This window comes from Dendronephthya gigantea, unplaced genomic scaffold, assembly GCF_004324835.1.
Source record: "Dendronephthya gigantea isolate DGI-Jeju-01 unplaced genomic scaffold, DenGig_1.0 000035F, whole genome shotgun sequence".
Lineage (NCBI taxonomy): Eukaryota > Metazoa > Cnidaria > Anthozoa > Malacalcyonacea > Nephtheidae > Dendronephthya > Dendronephthya gigantea.
Window position 1 is genome coordinate 647,321 of NW_021163045.1, and position 25,838 is coordinate 673,158.

Here is a 25,838-nt window from a genome sequence, read left to right on the forward strand (position 1 = left end):
CTGTCTGTCTGTCTGTCTGAATGTTGAAAGAAACAGTTCTAGGTACGTGTTGTCTACTAAATTTTATCTTTCTTCCAGCTCCTTCCAAAGCGCCCGCTCTGGTCGAAGGTAGAAACACCAGCTCCTCAAGCATTTATCTCAAATGGGAGGCCATAGATCCCCAGTACCATCAAGGAACTCTTCTTGGATATCGTGTTTATTATCGTGCTGCAGATACGACTAGAAAACAGAAAATGATTGAGATCCCAATATCTGATCCAAATCCTCTGGAGTGTCACTTGACTGGACTGTTCTGGTGGTGGTGGTATGATATATACATTGCTGGTTATACAAAGATTGGCACTGGAGTGACCTTGAACGTTGTCGTTCAGACAGACGAAGAAGGTTAGTATTTACACCATACGGGTATTTAATAATGTGGAAAACTGGGATATTTCCATCTTTATACATGGGACAGTATTGAACACTGATCTCAAAGTACACTGGATAAAGCGTTAAATATAGCGAAATGTTGTGTTTTATGATCCATGAATCCATGGTGATTTCACTTTTAGTTCCAAGCCGTTACCCTGAGAATATTCGTGGCGTTGCCTTGACAACGACCAGCATGTCGTTTGAATGGGATGCCGTCCTAGGGAATTTTGCACACGGCATTCTGATTGGTTACAATCTGACCGTAATCGAGACTAACAATCCGGGCAATGTGATTGTGTCCAGGATTATTCCACATCCTGAAAGATCTTACTACGTCGAAGATCTAAAGAAATTTACCAACTACACCATTTGGGTGAGCGCTTTGAACAAAAAGGGTGAAGGCCCACGATATCCCCCAGGGCACATAAACTCCACTGGGGAAGACGGTAAGAATTACTTAATTTCTGAGAACATAATAAAAAAAATGTTTTTGCATTTGCTTTTTCATTTCCTGTATAACAACAAGTCGGTAAGAAATTACTCGTCGAGGCTGTAATCTCTCTGTAGAAACGTCGCATTCGATGACATTCGTGTATGATTTATCTCAGGTCCGGAATATCCCCCGGAAGACATCAAAATGTCTACGCTTAAACACATCAGCGAGATAGAGCTGGAATGGACGAGAATCCCAGCTAAATATCATAACGGTATCTTACGTGGTTACTACGTCGAGTACACCGCGACAGTTTTGGCTGGAGAGGTCATACCTTCCGATAAACGAGTTGTTCAGTCGAAAAGAGTCAGAGGAAATCGTTACTCAACGATGCTCAAAAACCTTGATCCTGGCTCTACCTACGAGATCCGTATCTTTGGCTATACCAGTAAGAACGGCTCGAAAAGCAACGCCTCAGCTGCTGGTACGTACTTTATTCGGGTCCCTCCATTCGGCTGAGATATGATTATGGTAGTGGTATAGATATGGAGGTTTAGAATGTATTTTGCTTCGGAACTAAGTTTATATTTCATGTTAAATTACGAGCCCGTAGTTGATTATTACTTGAGTTCTAATATCGCCGTTTATTTTGTAAGGAAAACTAAAGGAAACGACTTTGTTTTCCTCTTTGCTAAACTAAATGTCTTCTGATCATTGCATCCGATTTCTATTGTAGAAACATGTCGTTGTCCAAAGTACCTTCGCTCCAATTGGTGGGTCTTACCTCCTTACACGAACATGAGCAATACCAATTCGCCCGGCGGAATTTTCTTCTTAGTAACGAGAAACGTTCTGGATGACATGTGTGGTGTTTGCGAAAACGGTCATGGTAAAACCGAGTTTTGCTACGAAGAGGGTTGCGACAAAAAACGTCGGAAAAGACGTTCATCAGGAAACAATTATCAGAAAAACAGTTTACAATCCGTTTTAACAAATATTGGCGGAAATGTTGAGGTCAGTTTTCCCGTCCAGGGTAATAGATTTATGACGACGTATGGCGGAGTATTTCCGTACATTTCCGTCGTCGATGCACCTGGTTCGGCGTACTTCACCGTCAAAAATGTCCCCTCAACTGCCACAGTGGTTGTCCAGGCGGCCGTGGCGTGTATGCCGTTGGTTATGTTGATGATTTTCTTCGCGTGGATCGCTGGGATTATCATTTGGATCTTGGTGAGTGCTGGAAATGTTTTCACCTTGAATATTCCATGAGTAATAGTCGTATGTTGGTGGAACTTTCAAACTCGTTGGCCTATGAACATGTTTTTTATTATGACTTTGATGGTAGTTTTTCATCTTATTTTCTTAGGAACGTAACCAAAACAACGATCATTTCCCAGAATCGTTTACGAAAGGTGTTCCAGAGGGATTTTGGTGGGCTTATATCTCCATGACAACTGTTGGGTAAGTTTATTTTAGGTTATAAATACTTGGTGTACCTACAAACACACGTGGTGTACCTACAAGCACACGTGGTGTACCTACAAGCACACGTGATGTACCTACAAGCACACGTGGTGTACCTACAAGCACACGTGGTGTACCTACAAGCACACGTGATGTAGCTACAAGCTAATTTACTTATTGATGTCATCATGCAAACTTACAACAATATTATTATTTTTTTTACTTTTTTTATGACCTTCCATTTTCCACATTGAAATATTAAATATCCTTAATGTCAATCCTAAACCTAATCCTTAAGTAATACCCTAATCCCAATCCTTAAGAAACTCGCCTAAAGGCTGGTGATTTTAGATAGTAACATCTGTATGTACATAATTTGTTTCAGATACGGTGATCGCAGTCCAGTTACTGTGCCCGGTCGTCTGTTTGCTTTGGCTTGGATTCTAATGGGTCTCGTGATTATCTCGATCGTCACGGGGGGGATCGTCACTTCGATTACGTCAGTGCTAGTTGTTCAAGAAGACAAAATTTATGGCGCAAAGGTAATTCAAGAAACGTTTTTGGGCATATGTTCCCCAATAGACATTTTCGGTAATTACGTCGCAACATTATCGTTTTAAGTTTAGAACCACCTTAAACGAGATTGTTAACTTACTACTTAATTTCAACTTTCTTTTAGGTCGGGGCTATTGTAAATTCTGCTGAATACTCAAAGGCAGTTAGACAGAATGCAGATGGTAAGGCGTTTTCTCTAAGGTGTCTTTGGTGATAAAGATGATAGTTTAAATAGGATCAATGTTTACAATATATCAGATACTGTATAGTCTAGTAGTTTAAGTTTCCCTGGGAGGGCACCCTTCCTCTCCCCTCCTCCCTGGATCGGAGATAATTCAGTAATAAGACAGTGGCATTCCCAGGGACTATCTACTTGGCCGTAGCTCGATTAAGTTTGCTTTTCGTCTTGTAATTTCGCGGAAACACACAAAAAAGCATTTTTTGTAACGTGGCAATATTCTATTACAATTGCGTTTCCACTTTGACACATTTTCAGTTGTTCCTTACAACAATATGGAGGATTTGATCAACGCAATGCACAACAAGGAGGTGTCAGGAGCTTTACTTGACATGTACGCTGCGGCAACTAAGAAAAGTATGTTTGAAGGAGGAGATATCCAGTTGAATCGTCTGATAGAATATCCAACTGGTTACGGTTTTGTCCTGTCTGGAAACATGGCCAAAGCCGCGCCATTATTCCGCCAAGCTCTGGCTGCGCAAAAGACAAAGATCTCGTTAATTGTCGAAGAAAATACAGATTCCATATCACTTGTAAGTCTCACGATTTGCGCTTCAAAAAGTTTTTTGTATAGTTAAAAGTTTTTTACTTGCTCACTGGGGGACAGTATAGACAAGATTATTTTTGACGAATTTTATTCCTTGAAATGTTCGGGAAAATGTGGCTAAGTTCGTGAATGTTTTTACAACAGGATAAGAACGAGGCTGATGAAGCCAAAGAGAAATCGTCTGGTTTATTCGATCCCTCGGCAGAAGCGTTTCAAGAGTCATTCAAAGTGACCATGAGTTTGTTGGCTGTGGCAATTATCCTCGGCCTGATTTGGCATTTTGGAAAGTACAAGAAAAAGGAGAAAGAAAAGCAAAGTAAAAAAGAGAAACTGGGTGAGTTTCCTTTTCTCTCGCGCTATTTTCGTGTGTCGTATAATTGTGATGAATTATGATGAGTTTACATTGACCTAGAACGACCTGAGAATGTTTTCGTAAATTTTGTGCAAAATAGGTTCTTTGCTTTCGCATTGCAGTTGGAGTTCGGTTTGAAACGCAGAAGTCCGCTTGTTTGGTGTTAAATTCATTAAATGCTGATCAATAAATAAATAGATTTAATAAATTGAACACATGCAGCCCAAGAATTACTATGGCTGAAAAAGTTAAGTTTTAAAATTTTAAAATGTACAAGATTATAATAAGGTTGGAATCGACTATGAAATTACAGAGTAAAATCGGTTCGATACAATTTAGAATTTACATGAATTACAAATAATAAATTGTCTTAAATTTTTTCGTTTTAAAACTTGGGATTTGAAAAACTTCTTCTTTCTCAAACTCTCGTAACTAATATTTACTATATAATACCGTTCTAAACGGAGTGTTAATCCCAATATCTTAAATTCTTCGTCTCTACCTTCGCAGAAGAGAGTATTCCTTCATTCCGAGTCGCAGAATACCTCAGAACGGAGGGTCGCGAGTCACTGGAGGATTTCGCCAAATCCTTAGAACAGCAGATTTTTGCTCTAAGAAATAAACAAATCCGTGAGCGTAAGAGCACGTGGCTTTTCAAAGCCGAGAGAGCCAGACTCCATCCAACTAGATCGCTTATATCTTTCGACCTTCGGAGATCGAGGACACGGGTCAGTCCCGAAGCGAATGCGGCTTTCGACAAAGATGAGTCGGACACATCGCCCCGTCAGTCTTCCATTTCATCCTTTAATGATTTTCGAAAAAGGAAATCTGGTCAGGTCGTTCCAATTGTGGAGGAACGTTCTCCATCACAAAGTCATGTGAATCTTAACCCTGTGAGCGAGGAAGACAATGTTCGGTCTAGTCCAGTCTTTCCAATGCAGGACCGTTCCCCATTGCCAGCTAATCATAGTCGTACTTCTTTAAATGAGGCGGAGGATGTCCGGTCTAGTCGAGTCTTTCCAATGCAGGACCGTTCCCCATCGAGAACTAATCATAGTCGTACCTCTTTAAATGAGGCCGAGGATGTCCAGTCTAGTCGAGTCTTTTCTATGCAGGACCGTTCCCCATCGCGAACTAATCAGAGTCGTACCTCTTTAATGGAGGAAGGTGATGTCCAGCCTAGTCAATTATTTCCAATGCAGGACCGTTCTCCATCACGGACTAATCAAAGTCGCACCTCTTTAAACGAGGAAGAGGACGTCCATTCTAGTCAAGTATTTCCAATGCAGGACCGTTCTCCATCGAGAACTAATCAGAGTCGTACCTCTTTAATGGAGGAAGGTGATGTCCAGCCTAGTCAAGTATTTCCAATGCAGGACCGTTCTCCATCACGGACTAATCAAAGTCGCACCTCTTTAAACGAGGAAGAGAACGTCCATTCTAGTCAGGTATTTCCAATGCAAGACCGTTCCCCATCGCGAACTAATCAGAGTCGTACCTCTTTAATGGAGGAAGGTGATGTCCAGTCTAGTCAAGTATTTCCAATGCAGGACCGTTCCCCATCGCGAACAAATCATAGTCGTGCCTCTTTAAATGAGGAAGAGGACGTCCATTCCAGTCAGGAATTTCCAATGCAAGACCGTTCCTCGTTGAGGAGTCATCATAGTCAGACCTCCTTAATACAGGAAGACGATGCTATGTAGTCGTATAACTTGTATCTATTTGGTTTTACTGTTGTAACTGCACTGATCTCAACATCAGCACTGAATTGCTATGGTACATTTGACATCCAGCGGATTCTGTACCAAATTATCTTCTAAATATGATTATTTAATATTCACTTTTAAAACAAAGTCGATGGTTTTTAAACAGGCTTATATAATTGAAGCAAAATTTATTTAACATATTTTACTAAAATTGAATTCATGCATGCAGTATTTGTGCATTTTCCGTTGAAATTGTCTTTATTAATACTTAAATTACCACTTAAGATTATTAGTTGTAAAATTTAAAGATCCGATTTACTTAATATGTGGTATTTAATTCTAAAGTTTACTAACACTGGGATTGTTATATATCGCCTGTGGAGATATAAACATACTAAATTAATAATGCACGGTTTGAACTCGCACAGTCTAATGCGCAATTCAAATACATAATAAGTATAATAATTGACCTTGCAAATGATTGCAAATAAATTTCTCTAAATTAAATAACGAGATTAGTGTGAATTAGTTTCATCTATATTATTTTCTCGTGGATCGGCACAGAGTGGTTTTGATTTTATTCAACAAAGTAGCTGTCGTTTTGGTTTTTTTTTTTGCTAAAACTCTTCTAAGTTTTCAACCAAAGTCAACCGCATTACCGTAAGATCATATTTGGTGTAATATTTCTAGGTAGTTCATAACAGATTTCCGGTTGTCACGGTAAGTTTTATGAGTTCCGACTGTTGTTTTGCTTTCATTTTCACGCGGAATGCACCGTCTAATTACTCTTATAATTTATTTAATTGCCGTCATACCCAATGGCAGTCTGTTTACAAGTGACTTGTGACACTTGTCAATCAAAGTTGCAACATTGCTTCACAATATCGAATTGTTGTTATGTTGTACGCAACAGAACATCTTGTTTGACTACATGAAGTATAAAAAATTGAGGCATTCTGATTGGCGTTGCCTAAAAAATGTAAACAAGTATGCCGGTTAGTTTAAAATGAAATTCCTTCTTGTTGTTCGACTGTTAAAATTAAGGCATTCTGATCAGCTTAGTCTAAAATTGCAAACAATATAAAAATATAAAAAAATAGATAATAAGAATATAAAAAAACCTTGTTTTTCACGGTAATTGTAGCAAATTGTTTCGAAATTATACCCTTTTCCATAGACCTTTTCGATGCATGACAGCACGGGTAATTAAATATAAAAAACTGTGATAAAGGCATTCAAATTTAGTTCATCTCCTAATTTGCATTGATTCATTGTTGAGAAATCGAACAATAATCTATACCTATATAATTGTCGAATCTCTTTGTAAACACCGTCGATAGCCATAGGAAGGCATTCTTTTCATTGTACCCAGTGCATGTATAATCCCGTTAAGAAGATGCATGATCGTGGTAGGTGATAAACAACACCGATGCATATGATGTAAATATTTAAGAGAGCGGGCTTTCCTTTAGTTGAGATGAGACCCCATCTAGATTCTAGAGTGCTTCTTCCATCTTCTTCCCTTTTCCTTCCTCCCGTAGTAAAACTACTCGCATGCGCGAAAGTCGTACGTCTGCTCAGTTTTTAGTCGTGCACTGCAAGGCTTGGGGGAAATATCATTAAAACCAGTTGTATAAAACAAAAGTTTAGGTTTATATAAATCACTACAATTTTTAAGACGATTTACAAACATAAATTATTAAACGCTCAATTCTGTCGAATTTTCTTTAATTAATTATTAATCCTTTTTACGCGCTGTTAAACAAACAGGGGAAAAATAAGACTCTTACATCTCTCTTGAATGAGTCACTTTGAATATTATGTACTGAATATGTAGTTGTAAACCGTATCCTTGTATTAAGGTTAAACACATTTAGTTTGCTTGTTGAATAAGACGATAGACTTGCTTTCTATTTTGAACTTAACCACTGCTAAACGGGCTTAATACAACCGGCTCCTAGCGCTTTTGAACCGCTGTTAGTTTTAAAACCTTTACAAAATATGGCTTTTGTCGGTCCTAAAAAATATCTATGAAAGAAGATATTTAACTTTGTAAATAGCGATTGATGTAAAGATTTGGTTTAACCCGGGGTTAAGCTAACTACTAGCTTTTATAAAACCGGCCCCAGGCGCCGGTTGTAACTCAAAAATACATGACTCTGATTGGCCAATTCTGTCCGTAAAAGCAATTAAAAGTTAACTATAGTATTTTTATTCAACTGGCTCCAGGTGTTTATATTATCAGTGAGTTCCGTTACTATGATACGCAATTCTGTTGACAGACGTGTGGGCACAGCAAACTACTATTAATAAGTTCTTGCTTAGACTTACAAGCAGCCGCAACTTTGCGTTCTCGCCAAAGACTTGATTATTTTTAACTGGGATTGCTTTGATTTTAGGCAATTTCTCGATGAGAGTTTCAAGCTGAGAGTTTGGTAAGTGGGAGTTAATGTAAGCATTTACATTTTAGATTATATTAGAGGAGAACAGGTGTCCTAGCAAACATGAGGCTTCTTTTTTTTTAAATTACATATGTAATTTGTCAGACAAATATTAAGATTATATTTTTTATCCATGTATTTGCAACGAAGCCAAAACGTTTATGGTGGTACATGGGGCATAGTTATATTTGAGCATTCGTGCAGTATAAAAGTTAATTTAGGTCCGTTAGCATTGCTATATACCTGTTGCTGGGAATATCGTGATAAAAACAAACCTAATTGTCTGGGGCCGGTTGTATCAAGCTCGTTAAGCTTAAACGGTGGTTAAGTTCAAAATAGAAAGCAAGTCTATCGTTTTATTCAACAAGCAAAGATACTGTTTACAGCTACATATTCAGTGCATAATATTCAAGTTGACTCATTCAAGAGAGATGTAAGAGTGTTAATTTAATTTTGACTTATCCACCGTTTAAGCTAAACGGGCTTGATACAACCTGCCCCAGTTGTAGAATTTCGTATAGAGTCATAAAATGATGGCTCTGTAAAACTGTCAAGTATTATAAATATTATATTTCGTATACTTTAAACGCTAGGCTAGAATCTTTTTTCATGTAAATTTTGCACAACACAGTCAAAGTCTTCAGCAGAGATCAGCTATTCTGATAGCCGTTTACAATAAACTTATTTTTCAATTTAAAACTTAGTTTAATTGTAGAGTATTTTGTTACTATGCGCAGTTACATCTAGGAATCCTAGTATTTTCAGTGGCGTGAATCTTCTACTATGGGCCCCCGGTTTAAATAGTAGGAAGGGCCCACCTAATTATACATCCTCCCAAAAACATTTACGGTGCCATCCCTTCGAATTGAATTTTATTCATGAACACGAGTTTCATAAACTGTGCGCTAAACTCGAGGCGAAGCTGAGTGAAATATCATCGACTGTCGAGGGTCCACAAAACATAATTTTTTCTGAGGTCTCAGTAAATAAGTTTTTCATTATATACCACTTGTCAAAAAAAAAACCAAACAACAAGGTAAACACGAGATATCTATTCATAAATTATAAAAAACATAATTTTAAATCGATAAACAGTCCAGGTGCGCCACATGTGATTAAAGTTGTTATTTCCCATGGGAACGAACAAAACCTAACTTTGACAAGTGGTATATAATAAAGTTGATTTAAATGATAAAAAATCAAAATATAAACAATTTCACGTTTTGAAAATTTCCTGTTTTCGCCTATATTTTTTGAGATTGAGATATTAGCCAAGGGCCGCCCTGAGAAGCTCCCTCCCCAGGGGCCCCGGCTTTGGCTGGTTTGGGCCCGTAATAAATTACGCCACTGAGTTATTTTAGATGTAGCTGCGTATATGTTTAAACCACAACATAAACACGACAGGTACCACGCCATGGCAACAGATAAATATTAGACAAGCACGAATTAAAACAAAATCACGAAGTTCAAATTGGAACTTCTGAAACTCTGCGAAATAAACATTGAACAATGTTTCCGCATTATGAAAGTCAAACTTGGAAAACATGAATGTTTTTGAGTCAGATAGGAAACATTCTTTCCTTAGGAAACAAATTTTGTCTCCGCAACAAGATACTCATGCATGCGCAGGTGGTAAAACCACGGGAAACATCTCGAATCACAGACTTTTCCACAACAATGCTTTTATGCTTGTATATAGAAACTATTTCTTATATTACGAAACGTAGTATTTAGTAAAACACGAAATATTAGTTTTCAAGACAAAAAAAAGCTTTTGCAAAAAAGGAGCGAGCAATGGTGGTGAATAAGTTTTTTTCCGTCAACAAATCCAGAACATTTAGTCAAAGCATGCAAGCATGTATCGAGAAGTTTAAAAGAACCAGACCGCAAACGAAGCAATTTTACTCAAAGAGGTTTGAAAATTGGACATGAAGAAATAAATGTATACCCCAGTATTAACGATTGCAACTTCACACAAAAGTCTAAAATCAACCTCGCACCCAGGAGCATTGTCTGTTGGCACGCCCTGGTAAACGTGTAAATAAGATTATCTCAATAAATGACGGTTCAGTTAAATCTTTGCAGGTTACAGAGGTAACATGGCCGTTCACTTTACTGCAAACTTGTTGTGTTTACTGGTCCTGACCTCTTATTTCCAACAAAGTAAGCCACAAGATTCAATTTTTTATTTGTTTTGCTATTAAGTATATGTTTTGTGATATGGAGTTGGGTGGGTACTGTTGGTATGGAGTTGGGTGGGTACTGTTGGTATGGAGTTTGGTTGGTACTGCTGGTATGGAGTTGGGTGGGTAATGCTGGTATGGAGTTGGGTGGGTAATGCTGGTATGGAGTTGGGTGGGTAATGCTGGTATGGAGTTGGGTGGGTAATGCTGGTATGGAGTTGGGTGGGTACTGTTGGTATGCAGTTGGGTGGGTAATGCTGGTATGGAGTTGGGTGGGTACTGTTGGTATGCAGTTGGGTGGGTAATGCTGGTATGGAGTTGGGTGGGTACTGTTGGTATGGAGGTGGGTGGGTAATGCTGGTATGGAGTTGGGTGGGTACTGCTGGTATGGAGTTGGGTGGGTAATGCTGGTAAGGAGTGCAAGGCACTTATTACCGCCAAAGAAACGAAAATAATGCATGTAGTACTGGACTAAACGTTCTTTTTAAGTTGTGGCTTCTAAGTGTGACGACAACTCTGATTGCCTGAATGGAGGAAAATGCCGGGACGAAAGATGTAAATGTGCTCCTGGTTATTATAAGTCAGATTGTCATAGTAAGTAGTGCTCGTTTATTGCATGAGATTCATCAAAGCTTCAAAGCGTCTGTTGTCTCATTCTAAGAATTTTTCTGAACTTATAATTTGATATGAAAAATTCCTAAAATTCCTATAGAATGAGATAACAGACGTTTTGAAGTCTTAAAACTACTATCATAGCTATCTTTTTGGCTTCCAACTGAGTTATGTTTTCAGCTGAATTTTAAATTTCGCTGCGTTAGTGGCTGGGGACCATTTTTCAAAGGCAAGGCAAGCTAAGGAGAATGGGAAAATGGCGAAATGAAAATTGCAATAAATTTTCGTGCGAGTAAAAACTCTAAATTTTATTACAGACCAGAGTGGACATTTATGAATGCTTTGATATACAGTGTCACAGTGTGTATAAAAAAATTTGAAATCAACTTTCTGAGACTGCTGTGTCTAAAATATTACAGTAAACGATATAATTTTTATATGGCAATAAAGAGAAACCTATTAGCTTTCCGATTATATCTTTCGTTTATCAATACGACCAAAAATAGAACTTTTTCTATCTCAGCGATCATGATCGTTACGATCGTCGTGGTCGCTGGGATCGCCAGCTAGTTGATTTCCATTTAATCGCTACGGTCGCTTGTAAATTTTTTCAGCGATCGTAACGACTGAAGCGATCGTAACGATTAAATGGAAACCAGCCTTAAATTTAAAGTATGGTACAGTCTACATTTCCTTTGTCATTTTTTTAGAAAAGCACTATAAATGTGAACATGATCCGTGTTTGAATGGTGGTGCTTGTACGGATGATTCTTCATCGTTGGGCTTTACCTGCACCTGCTCTAACGGCTACATTGGAACATACTGCGAGACAGAAGGACGTATGTAAAAGTATTTACATATTCGCAGCAGAACTTGGGAACCGTATTATAGAGTAACGAAGCTTTAGTCATTACGTCATTGCTTTCATGCCCTGTCTCCTGTGAACCTATTTCACTAATGTCTTGGCATTTGCGAGATAAAAAATCATTTTAATTTATATAAATTAAAAGCCAACATATTACAACTAAAACGTTTACTTTTGTCTCAGAGCTCTTAAATGCAACCGTCTGAAACAAATTTCTCAAATACACTGAAAGGAATAAACTCGCTTCCCACGAAAAATATCGCTAGTGCACGGGACCAGCTTTAGGCATGCACACGAGTGATTGTAACCGATTGTGACTGGCTTTTGAAGGGGTTGAAACCAACAGAACTCGCGTCTTCGCATTTTTTCTATACTTTTGCTTATACTACTTTTGTTTGGTTATTCTGATGTATTTTCAGCTTGTAAATCTAACCCATGTCAGAATGGTGGAACGTGTACTGGAACTAACGCATATGTTTGCAATTGTAAGGAAGGATTTGACGGAACTCGTTGTGAAAGTAAGGAATATATAAAGATTAATACAGGGTGTATTGAAAAAAAGGCAACACTTATTATTCATGATGTCCAGTTAAATTACACAAAAGACGTTTGGTCATGGTTTCTGTTTTCATCATGTGGTAAAAGATTTTATAAAATAGGAAAAATTAGACTTTCGTAGGAAATCTGTAATTTTATGCATAATTATTTGTAGTTACCTAGATGGGTAAACATTCATTTTCTTGTAAAATATGAAATCTAATTTCACGCTCCAGTGATCACCCCTTAAAGCAACCATTCTGAACCATATAAACAATTGTGAAAGGTGTAGCTTTGATAATTCAGAATTTAGAGCTATATTGACTATGTCGTTTCTGGGTGTTGTCATGTTCAGGACTGAGATGATTAACTTTAACTACGTTTGTATTTACAAAAATAGTGTTTCAAAAAGTGAGAAGTTTACACAACGCCACCCAGACCTGAAATCTATTGTGCTTAAAGTGGAAGTCAAGTCCGTTCTGCGCATAGGTTCTGCTCATAACAAGCAAGGGCCCTCTGATGAGAAAATTCCCTAAATTGTGCATGTTTCTTATTTTTTCCTAGCATAAACTCTAGTTCATATTAATTTAGAAGCGTAACGAACCTAAATAGTGTTAGATATTCAAACAGCACATCGTATTTTAAAAAATAGTGAAGTTCAAAATGTAAACAAACCGTTTGTTTGCATGCGGACTTGACCTCCACTTTAAGAACAAAATGTATTATAAAATATTAAGTGGTTAGCTTTAGTTTACACATATACAATATATATTATTACGATATGATTTTAAATTGAAGTGATGAAATTGTGACAAAACTGATGCAAAGATTTGAGAATTGTAAAATTTTTCTCGTGGTAACGATATGATTAGGGTTGATATATTATTTGCACTGCCAAGTCGCTGCCATTAATCAGTGGTGGATTCCTGGTGCCATATCATTGCATTACGAAACGTGTAAGATCTACTAATAATTCACTTTAATGTTTGAAATGTACTTTACTATTTTCTCCACAGACGACTTGTGTTCTCCAAACCCTTGTGAAAATGGAGGAAGTTGTAATCGTGAATCAGGTGGAGCATTCAGCTGTACTTGTGTGTCTGGCTATACTGGAAATACTTGCGAAACAGCACCAGGTTAGGATCGAACATTTTCAAATAGTTAACATTATGATGGTGATACTATAAGTCACCAACTGGGCAGTAGTGCATACGACTCAGGTATATTGATATTGTGATGGCGCTACTACGAGTTACCAACTGGGTAGTGGTGCATATGACTCAGGTATATTGATATTGTGATGGTGCTACTACGAGTTACCAACTGGGTAGTGGTGCATATGACTCGGGTATATTGATATTGTGATGGTGTTACTATGAGTTACCAGCTGGGTAGTGGTGCATATGACTTCGGTGTATTGATTTTGTGATAGTGCTACAGTGAGTTACCAGCTGGGCAATGGTGCATATGACTCAAGTGTATTCATTAATATTGTGATGGTGCTACTCAGAGAGTTACCAACCGGTCAAAGTTCATGACACAGACGTATCAACCTATACATCACTATCACTTTCAGACGCACAGATATGGAAGGGAGTACTGACTAGATTGTGTTCTAAAATATTCGAATCGTCTAGCTTCGCCTGATATCTCGGTTAGACCACGAAACATCGCGATTATTATGTGAAAATAAGGAATCTCATAGTCGTAGCAGTAATCTAATCTAAGCCCAGAGCCATATTGCCTCATCCTCCCTGACTCCCAGCCACTGACTGTTTACTCCCCGTCTTTCTTCTGAAGTTTCCATATCTCACATGGAAACACATTTATAAATATTCTTTTTCCTAAAGCACCGTGTAGTCTCTCCTGCATTCCTGGTCAAGGCGAGTGTATAACGGAAGCTGGTGGAGATGACTACTGCCGTTGTGAATTCGGTTATTCCGGATCTCTCTGCGAAATATGTAAGTATAGATAAGTAATATTTGGAATACCATTTCAATACTTTAATATAATGCCTTAGATTTGGAACATTTTTAGCAAGTCCCATCTCTATACCGTCTGAAGTTAGCTGAAACTTTTCTGTCCAATTAACGAACGAGATTTTAAAAACCACGTATAGCTACCAGCCAGTTTTAGAAAAAAGTTCGAAAGATAACATATCCAATTATCCAAAATTCTGATTTTGTTTCAAAAATCATCATGAATACCTACTTCAATTGTTTCCAACTTTCGTTCATTTAAATTAATTTTTTCTCACCAAATCTGAGATTGCACGGTGCAATTTTGCTTTGAAAGGATATAAATGGGTAAAGTTTCTTCAAAACATAGGTGTAAGAAGATTCCATGATGTGCAATATGTGCAAAATTGCACCGTGTAACCGGACCTTAAATGTTTGTTGCTATCTTCAGCTGAATTTGGGAATTTTGAATGTGAAAAGCCACTTGGAGTTGACAAGAGCAAATATTTAATCCACGATGGCCAAATGTCCTCAAGCGCAGATTTAAATGTGGAATTCACTGCTAAACACGGACGCTTGAATGATCCTGAGAGAGCTTGGTGCTCAATAATGCCACCACCTTCCGAATCCATCTTTTTAAAAATTACCTTGTACAGTCTTACTCGCATCCTGGCGCTCGCGATGCAAGGAGATCCCAATGGCAACAATTATGTCAAGACGTTTAACATAACAGTGAAAGACACAGCAGGAGTTTCAAGGGATTTAGGGGTAAGCTTTCTTAACAGACGTTTTTGGGGGAAAGAAAAACAACAAGTATATAAATTTCAGATTTACTGAATCACAATGAGACGATTGGCAAAATATTGCTTCTCGTATGCTAGAATTGACGATTGTGTGTCGCTGGTGCATGTGATAGAATGTGTCTTTTTACATGTGGAGTCAACAATGACTGGTTCGAGTACAAAAATAAATACAAATTTACAGCCGGACTATTTCTCATCGGTGAAAATAACTTGTCAACGCCAATCACTATCGTTCTGATGAGTAATCACCCACAATGAAACTCGCGTCGGGATGAAATTGAGGCCAAGATCGATATCAAAAAATCTGGTCGCATGGGTGTAGTCACTGGCGTTCGGGACCACTCCCAATTAACAAGGGCTAAGACATTCTCCTTGTCACCAGAAATTTCAAAATGAATATTTCTTTATCAGACGTCCGCTTTACTATCAGTTTTGTTTTACCATCAATGAAAGATTCTTTTTTCTCCCCATCGGCTATATCATCTAATGTTATAGAAATCCATAGTGTTTTGTCCGAAAATGGACATGTACTGTATCCAGGTTTAATTCATGGCACCCATGGCAACCGCGCTGAAGATATAGGCATGATTGCGGATAATAGGTATCTAGTGGGTGGATAAATACGTATGTGGGGTGGAAATGTGGTACTCTTACCCCCCCTCACATACGTAAGTATCCACTCACTAGATACATGAATTAATAGGCATGTAAATGGATAGATATGTGTGAATAGGTGGGTAGATAATAGATACTGTTGGCATGCATGTGCGGTAGTAATACAGTGTATAGTAATTTTGACTGATTTCGATTACTTTAGCAAACAAAGTCTTATAAGTGTTATTTCTTCTACTCTTTAGCTGTTTACCAACCATTACAATGATTCGTATTCGATAAACAAACATCGCTTTCTTCCTCTTGTGAAAGCCATCGAAGTACGCCTGCACGTCATTGAATTTACTGGTCACTATCCATGTATGCGTGTTGAACTCTATGGCTGTACAGACTGTAAGTAATGAATGCCGGCATGCAATTCCTGTGTTATTATTAATTTCGGCGTGTTTAATTTAAATTACCTAATTTGGAAAAATCCGTCTTTAGGTTTCTCCATCACAGTGTGACCAGATCTGATAATTTTTATTACCAGATTCGGTTGGACGCGCACAGACAGTCCCACCTTATTTTAATAATTACCAAATTTATACCAGGAGGGGGCAGTCGAACTAGATTTGAGCAGCCTTGATTAAAAATTTGCATATATCGTGCATCGTCGCTCTACCAATTGATCTATCAAAGCAACAGGAGATTGGCAGCGAGTTTTATCCAGTGGACTACATGTACTTTCTTTCACATCACTAATTTCTCCATGTTGCGCCTTGACAGAAACAACTCGCCTTTTTTGAAAAAAGGTCTCTGAAAAGCGCGATTTTCGGCAATCACTTTTGTAACTCGATGTCTAAGAATCCCGGAGTATAATCTCAACTTTAATCCTAAACCTGATCATAGTAACCCTAAATCCAGAGGATTAGATTGAAGATTAAATTCTTGGATTATTGACATAAAGTTACCACCTAATTTTATCCCATTTGAATGAATGTTTACCGCCTCTTCGGAAGATCCGCCTTACTGAGTTAAGTGGGTAGATTTTTGCATATTCGGCTTTGTTAACTGTCGCACGTCTGTTCGTGATGCGAAAACCTTAAGAAAACTAAAATTCTTTCTTCAAATTTTCAGCGCTGGCTAAGACAACGCTGACCCACTGTTGGACAACACTTGGAATACGATATTCTAGCACATTTCACCACGGCTGGTTTTTCGGAAACAATGAATTCCATTATTATAAACCTTACAACAGCAGGCTTTACGATCCTAATGGCTGGTGTACAGGTGACAAATCGAACCCAATGCTCGGTGTAGATGTGTCAAAACGTGATGAACAGGTCAGACATTAGTGTTTATCGATACTGACTAACAAGGGTGAATTTCGTTTTAGACCAATCAGCAAGTTTGTTTACATTTTGAGTAAGCAAATCAGAATGCATAAATTTTAATAATATAAAAGTAATATACCATTTTATATAAAGTATTAAAAATTGAGGCAATTCGCGTACCCAAGATGGCGGATAGCGTATCTTCTTTTTTCTAAATGAAAAAGGACATTCACTCGAGACTCGAGTTTATTTTTTATGGAAAATATAGGCATTCAATTTGATTTGATTAAGACGGATTATATAAAGACGGTTTTTCGATGGAAAATTCATACATATTTTTGGTTGAAAGATTGTGTGTAAGTTTTCTTTCCAGTGTGGCACCGCTTCCATATTGTCTTTTATTTTTAGATTGTTGGTATAATGACCAGAGGTGGAGGCACCGAAAAATGGGTCAAGTCCTACAAAATCGGGCCTTCGGAAAATTGGGTGACTGTTGGTAATAATGAGGTATTTGACTTTTATCACGCCATTTATTCGTCATTTTCACGTCCTCCCTGTCGTTCACGTTCTCCTGCGAAATCCGCCTAATAGGAAGTCGATGACTTGCATCTCCGTTATTTTTTGTGCGATTTTCTTCTTTTTGTAGATGTGAACGAGTGAATTAGTTGCTAATGTTCAAATAGAAGCTTCTATACATCAGAGTATTCGTAACTAACTCGTTCACATCTATCAGAAGAAGAAAATTGCAGCAAAAATCGCCAGTGTAAATAAACCATAGCTAATTTTAAGAATTTTTTAATCCCTGCACATATCATCACCGGCCTTTAGACCTGTCAAGCACCTAGTTAAAATGTAATTTTGTTGCGCTTAATAAATAATTGTCTTTGAAAGTTACATAAAATCAGTACTGTTTGATTAACGAGTAGTCGCCGAGGTTTTTTCATATCCATGATTTGCCCCTGTTGTTGAAATCATCCCAGCACAGCCCGCTGCCCTTTTCCTAAAAACTATTTGTGTTGTGTTTGTGTAGGTATTGAAAGGAAATTATGATCGAAATGGAATGGAGGCTCATTTTTTTGATACCCCCATCCCACTCCATCAGAATGATTCCACTAAAGTGGTTATTAGGCCTCAGACCTTTAACAATAAACCTTGTATGAGATTCGAACTAATCGCCTGTGGTAAGTTACCCGTACTGTATGGAGAGAAATACCCGGTATTTAAACAACTCAGGATATCAATTTAAAACACTCCGTTGGATTTTATGGCTTCTAACACAGGCCCGATCACACGGAGGTTCAGGCGTGAACAGGGGGCCAGAATTAAGAGGACAGCAGGGCCCAATGCAGACTAGTTTACTGTAAAATTCAGTTTACGACTTTTCCGTGAGAATGCAATTTTCAATAGTTTAGGATGCAATTATTTTTTTGGATACAGCCCTTGGGCCTTTGCTTACGGGCAACAGTCCTAACCCACTATAAAATATCCCCCACTAATCGCTTCAATTTAATAATCCGTTACATTCCAGTTAGCTGTACAGGTCAGCGCCCGACTGTAGGCCCCACTGATCTGTGAACTGCACTGGAAGGAAGTGCTTTCGTGTGCTTTCATCCTAAATCAGGAACATAAGTATTCACAATTAACACGCTTTTTTTAGATACACGCGCGAATCCATGTCTTTCAAATCCGTGTCATCATGGGGGAACGTGTAATAAAAAAAATGACGGCGGATACACTTGCGGTTGTAACAATGGATTCAGCGGTGTTCACTGTGAAAATTTCGGTAAGATCTGTTCGTTTTTGTTGTGATCAATCTTCTCACAAATCTTTGGATACATACTTGTTCATTTAGGGCAGAGTTGCGTATAATCTGTGGGTATATGCGGGTACCATATACAGGGGGAAATTTTGCTATATCCGAGAGAGGTTTAATGCGAAACTGAGAACGCTATTCTCGCTATGGATGGTTAAAATCGATAGCGGAAAAATACGAATTCGGGTAACCAAACTAATACCAGCCCCAGGCAGATTTAACAGCCGTTGTTGGAATACACGCTGGTCCAACTTAGCTAAGTTTCTCCCACTCGTGCGGGCTCATGTTGTCAGCGGACAACTTACACAAAATTGAGAGCAGAGCGTAAAACGAAAAGCTTTTAATTTTTTATGCGAAGACCGCTGGAAAACTGAGCCCTCTTTACCGGGAGAAAATTTGCCGAATATGACCAACGTGATAAAGGTTGTCATTTGAAAACAATATAAATACGTAAATATCGATTGTATGATTGATTGTACTGTATACGTTAATTTTATCGTTGGAAATCTGTCTTAAAAATTCCTTAAATGTCATAGTAAAGGCGTCTTATATCCCGCGATTATTTATGTCTTTATACAGCATGCAACATAACGTGGACGGAGATTCCTCACGAAGTTGTCCCTTCAGACTTTGAAGATGACTTCAAGAACTATTCACTGAGTGATGTCGGAGCATGGTGTTCAAAAAAAGGAGGCGACCCTTGGCTAGAAATAAAATTCGCTACCATAATGAGTGTTTATGGTTTCGGTTTTGGAACAGCCTCAAATATCTCCATCATGTCATATTCCAAGGTCGTCCAAGCCTCAACCCGCCTGGGAACTGGTCATTGGGAGGAAATTCTAATCAATTGGAATCGCGTAAGTTTTTATTTTCATTTCTTTAGGCATCATCAAGGGGCCTTTCACACTTTATCACTCTTTGAGATCCCGCGTGAACTCCAGAGTTGCAAAAGTCTGGTAAATACGCAATTCGCTGTTTTCGAAAAAGGTTCAATAATAGCAGACAATAGTAAAATAGATAAAAGCAAAAATATAGAATTTGGGCTACCAAATCATAGCAACTCCAGCCAGATGAGCAGTAAATTGAATATAACTTAGTTTTCAAAGACACGTTAAATCAGTCTTCAGTTTTTGAGACACGTTAAATCAGTTTAGATAAAGTATTGTATTATTAATTAATAATTATTCGCCCCAGGCTCGGCGAAAATCACACTGAATAATTTATCACTGAATATCCTTTTCTATATTATACGTGATCACTTGCGTTTGTTTTTCTCAAAATTTCAAACTTTCGAGTTTTAAGTTATAGATTTTAGCTTCTGATTAACTCTAATTCGATTCGTATTTTCAGGAATTACGTGGCCCATATAAACCTGGAGATGCGATCTACCATTACTTCGAACGTCGTGCAGCGTCTGCGGTTAAATTGCTGTTTCGTTACTTTCAGTCTGATCAGAAATATGGCAAATGTGCTCGCGTCGACATCAAAGTTTGTCCTTACGGTAAGAACGTAAAGTTTTCCCGTGATGAGAATGTAGTGATGTGGTGATGAAAGAGATTTTGTGCGGTGATAAAAGAGATTTTTTACAGTAAAAAAAGATCTGTGCAATGATAAAAAACTTGCGTATATAGCGATGAAAGAGATTTTGTGCAGTGATAAATACGATTTGTACAGTGGTAACCGGAGATTTGTGCTGTGATGAAATGCGTTGATTTGCTATATTTTTTACGACAGATTTACGATATCCTTCTTTTAGTAGATATGAGAAAGCTTATAGTGATGCATGCTCTGAATTCAGACGCTGTTCAGCTACTTGCGGAGATTTTAAGGAACGTCACAACATTAAGAAAGGCTTTTCAGACTTCCCTACAACGGTTGAGAATATTACTAGTATCTTCGGATTGGCTGTATCAAGCCCGTTTAGCTTAAACGGTGGATAAGTCAAAATTGAATAACACTCTTACATCTCTCTTGAATGAGTCAACTTGAATTTTATGCCACTGAATATGTATTTGTAAACAGTATCTTTGTTTTAAGGTTGAAAACATTTAGTGTGCTTGTTGAATAAAGGAATAGATTTGTTTTCTATTTTGAACTTAACCTCCGTTTAAGTTAAACTGGCTTGATACAACTGGCTCCTGGGACCGGTTGTACGGAAGCTGGATAGCACTATCTACTGGAAAGTAGCTTTCTGGTGGGTCTTTTTCGTAAAAACCGCCCTTAAACAGTGTATAATCTCCAGCTAATCTAAATGCAGAAATCAACAAATCAGAAGCCAGATCCTCGGCAAAGCTGAGCTATAATTTACTTTTTTTCATATGTCTTCGGCATTGAATAATGCCATTATTTATGCAGTGTTTGCTTTACAATCATTTTTAAATTAAAATTTTCATTTTGCGCTTTTTATATCATTTAGTAGAAAAAACGACTCCAGGCGCATAATAGCTCAGTTTTGTCGAGCTTCGATGACGTCATGATCTCATATCAGCTGGTTGGCAGGCAGTCAGGCAAGGAATAAAGATATTATTTTTTTTTCAGATTACTGTGCGGAAAGTAAACCTTGCAAGAACGGAGGAACTTGCCAAGGAAGTGATGTACATGGCTTTCTTTGCCACTGTCCTTGGGGATTTGAAGGCCAGTATTGTCAGCATGGTGAGTAGTAGAGTTTGTTTTTGAGTTACATTCATTTTATATTGAGGCCGCTAAGTAAACAGTAAACTGGAGCTCCATGAACTAAAATACAATTTACCAAGTAAAGATATAGTGCATGTATTATTATCTGTTACAAAAGCCGAAAACATACCGATGAAAGCAATAATTAGTGCTTATTTTCACTTAATTCAACGCTAACTTTTGCGAAAGCGTTGCTATATTTAATATACTCTACCCAGGGAAATCAGTTTACCTCTCGACAGTGAATTAAAATCTCAGTTCAATGGACGACTTGCGATTAAGTCCATCCATTTATCTTAGCGATAAAAACAAAATTTATGCACGTAATTACGTAATTCGCTTTTGTAAACATACCATTATACAGGGTGAGTCAAAAAAACGGACACCTTTGAAATTCAAATTAGCCGGATAGCGGCTATAATGTGACAGAAGTTGCTTAAAATATTTCATAGGTATACAGGGTGTCTCAAAAAAAACGCAACCACTTAATATTCTAAAATTCATATCGTTCATAAGATCAATAGATTTTATGCCTCTGGGATTTTGAAATGGCTTCTAATCGTACAGTTCAACTGCTAATAGTCAAATCAGCTAAACTAATAATGGTGCAGCTAACAACCGAACAACGAGTTTTTATTGTCGTGCATAACTTGAATGCTAACTGTCGACCTTGTAAAATAAATTGTAAATAAAATTTTACTCGTTAAATACTTTCAATTCAGCTCGTTGGTTTACGCACCCGACTTTGTTTACCGACGATTGTGCCGCTAGAATATGATTACAAGCTTTCTCGCATTCCAGGGGCCAAACGTCTTTTGTGTTGTAGAACAAAGAGGATATTCATGAATATTGCGTTTTTTTTTATACACCCTGTACAAAGCATATCATATTAATTAACGTAAAACATAAAGCTTGTTCCCATTGGGAGTTAAAATGCATTCTAAGCTCTATACATACAAAAGAACAGTTTTATCAAATCGTTTTTGTTGATTGTACATGGGAATTGTCATATTCCAGCCATAAGTTCACAGCTAATTTGAATTTCAATGGTGTCAGGTTTTTTTTACTCACCCTGTACAGGGTGAGTAAAAAAACAACTGACCTTTGAAATTCAAATTAGCCGCTTTAATGTGACAGAAGTGGACAAAATATCTCATGGGTATACGAAGCATATCAAATATGTGAACCCATTAATTGACCTAAAACATAAAGTTTGTTCCCTTTTGGAATTAAAATGCATTCTAAGCTCTGTAAATCTTTGTAAAGCTTTGTCAAATCGTTTTTCTAGCACACGCGCCACGTTGAATTAGTTCAATTTGTTTAAACACTTTTGCATTAGTTAACCACGTCCTGTTGATTGTACACACGGGAGTTGTCAAATTCCAGCCATAAGTTCGCAGCGAATTTGACTTTCAAAGGTGTCAGTTTTTTTTACTCACCCTGTCATGCGTGCCTCAAAACAAACGAAGTCCTCACTTTAACCTGTTATAATACATTGAATATTGAGTCCAACGATTTAATCATTGCTTAGGAAGTAAGAAGAGTTATTTAGCTTAAATTGCTGACGAGATCGTTTTATGAGTCTTAATGGCTGGAAATAGGCAAATAATCGTGAGTTTATATAAAATTGCCGGTCGAAAATCACGAGATTTGTCCACTACTGGAAATTGAATGGACATTCTAATTGGCAGATACACGCATCAAGCTTTAGTAGGTAGTCAAATTTGAACCTTGTTAAATTGGTAGCGGGCGGACCTTCCGTCCCTTGCAGGCACTAACTCCTACCCGTTCGCTCGCCAGTATCTTTTTGACATTACCAAACCGTTTTAGAAAAGGGTGATATGAAATGATAAGTTTATGTATTCTATCCAGCAAAAATTGCACGACGTATAATAGAGAAATATTTTGCCCTTTTTGTAGCGATAGAGATATCTGGTTGTCTGCCAACGGGATTGCAATCATTTGGTATAACTGAAGGTGAGCGAATATGTTATCACTATTTGTTCGAAGTTTTTGACAAAGATGCAACTTTCAGCGGCTTATAGCATGAAATTTTGGCCGATAGTTATTCAAATGTGCTTTTAGCCTCTCTAATACAGACAGAAATTCTAATACAGACAGAAACATCTGACACAGACAGAAATCTCTCCAATACAGCTTACCTCGCTTATACGCTGTTGTTTTATTTCTAGAAACTATGACTCATTTTGTTTTGGCAAATACTACGGTGATGCCAAATAAAAGACTTACGGCGACGACGTATATGCTGAGTTTCAGGCCACGCGAAGCTAGATGGAATAGCTCAGGCTGGTGTAGTGGTTATAGCAACATGACTGGCGAATATTTTCAAATTAAGCTGCCTGATTTTTACAGCATCAATATTCTTGCAACCAAAGGATCACCTTCTGCTGAAGGAAAACTCTACCATGCTTGGGTGAAATCATTCCATCTGAATCGCAGTTTAGATGGCAAAAATTGGGAGCAGGTGAACATTAAGCAAGAAAATAGAGTAAGTATAAACAACAACCAGTTGAAGGTTGTCTGTTTCTTTGTTTGTTTGTTTTATTCTTTTTTGTTTTTTTTCTTGTTCATTTGTTTGATTCTTGTTTGTTTGTTTGTTTGTTTGCTTGTCTGTTAGTTTGTGTATTTGTTTGATTCTTGTTTGTTTGTTTGTTTGTTTGTCTGTTAGCTTGTGTATTTTTTTTATTCTTGTTTGTTTGTTTGTTTGTTTGTTTGATCCTTATTTGTTTGTTTAATTTTTGTTGTTTTTTGGTGTATTTATTTTGTTTACTTGTGTTTGCTTTGTCTTTTACTTGCATGCATACAAACATGCATGTTTGTTAATTTGCTTTGTTTGTTGTCCAAATTTCGATTTGTTTATTTCGTTGTTGGTCACTACGCCTTTAAGCTTTCATATATATCTGCTATATTTTTCTCTTTAATATAATCCCTGAATGCACTATCACAATATTTGAAAAAGCCTTTAGCATGAAATTGCTTTGTCTTTCAAGCCTCTCTCTGGGAATTATGACACGGACACACCACAAGTCCACTTGTTTGAAAAATCAATCATTACGAAGATGTTGAGGTTTATTCCAGAAGAATGGGAAAATCACATCTGTATGCGACTTGATTTCTTTGGCTGTCCCTGTGGTATGTGCTTCACGACTTGCATAACAAAAGGAATTTCGTTTTCAAATAATCCGCAAGTTTGTGTACATTTTTCAAGCAAATCAGAATGCCTGAATTTTCCCGAATTTTGATACAATTCTATTGAAATTTGCGATTGCAAATTCTATCGATTGCCCCTCCCCTATTGCACGCCTTTGGACTAAAACTTGCCGCCATTTCCGCCATTTTTAAAGCCAAATCGAGTATTAGCGCGGGCCTCTTCTTAGTGTTTTTGTCGACGCGATCGTCAACCGTGAAAACAAAAGAATTTAACTGGTTTTTTCAATCAAGCAATAAGTTTACAGAATTTAAATTTAGAACCTTCGTCCTTTAGATGCTGGGGCCGGTTGTATCAAGCGCGTTTAGCTTAAACGGTGGATAAGTCAAAATTAAATAACGCTCTTAGATCCCTCTTGACTGAGTGAATTTGAATATTATGCACTGAATATTTAGTTGTAAACAGTATCTTTGTATTAAGGTTAAAAACATTTAGTTTGCTTGTTGATTAAAACGATAAACATGCTTTCTATTTTGAACTTATCCACCGTTTAAGCTAAACGGGCTTGATACAACCGACCCCAGTATACTAATTTTAAACCAAAACTGGGAAAAAAACAAAATGCAATTTGCGACTTCGAAATAGATGGCGGTTAAAAGTTAACACACACACAGAAGTATTCCGAGCTTTTAAAATAAAATTTTTTCACCCTCTCTTAACCTCTGAGATTACTCACACTCACATTTTTTCTAGTATATACCAAGAGCTTTTATTTGTATAACAGTAGCGGCTTTGGTTCTTTTGGAAAGAGCACATGCATCAAATAGCCATTCTTTTGTTAGTATTAATAGTAGATTTACTCTTGTCTTGAAATAGATCCATGTGAACATTGTAATAAAAGCTCCAGCTACTGCAATGAATCGACATCCTGGGCTTGCCAATGTAAAGAAGGCTTTAAAAAGGAGTCTGGCACTTGCAAAGGTAGTGTGTAAAGTTCATTGAAAACCTACTGATACTAATTATAACTTCTGTAGGTTTGGAACTGCTAGTTTATGTTATGTTCGTTAGTGACAACTGTGCTTATTACAGGAAAACTTATATCTTTAATCATTTATCTCAAGTACCATATGAAATTGAGTTGACTGAT

At 37.5% G+C, this 25,838-nt stretch overlaps 1 protein-coding gene across 3 annotated transcripts in view; it reads left to right on the forward strand.

The window, feature by feature from the left end:
* Positions 1-25,838, forward strand: part of LOC114525803 — a 231,355-nt gene that overhangs the window by 27,959 nt on the left and 177,558 nt on the right. Inside the window, exons 37-47 of one of the 3 annotated variants that reach the window (XM_028547234.1) lie at positions 79-384; positions 555-860; positions 1,023-1,331; positions 1,584-2,077; positions 2,214-2,308; positions 2,697-2,853; positions 2,991-3,048; positions 3,363-3,637; positions 3,796-3,985; positions 8,109-8,144; positions 10,236-10,313. The exons of 1 other annotated variant lie outside the window; for it this stretch is intronic. In XM_028547234.1, coding sequence (XP_028403035.1) covers positions 79-384; positions 555-860; positions 1,023-1,331; positions 1,584-2,077; positions 2,214-2,308; positions 2,697-2,853; positions 2,991-3,048; positions 3,363-3,637; positions 3,796-3,985; positions 8,109-8,137 — 2,219 coding nt within the window. In that variant the 3' untranslated portion in view covers positions 8,138-8,144; positions 10,236-10,313. Of the gene's footprint in view, positions 1-78; positions 385-554; positions 861-1,022; positions 1,332-1,583; positions 2,078-2,213; positions 2,309-2,696; positions 2,854-2,990; positions 3,049-3,362; positions 3,638-3,795; positions 3,986-4,513; positions 6,131-8,108; positions 8,145-10,235; positions 10,314-25,838 lie in introns of those variants that run through there. One more of the 3 variants, XM_028547231.1, reaches the window with a different exon arrangement.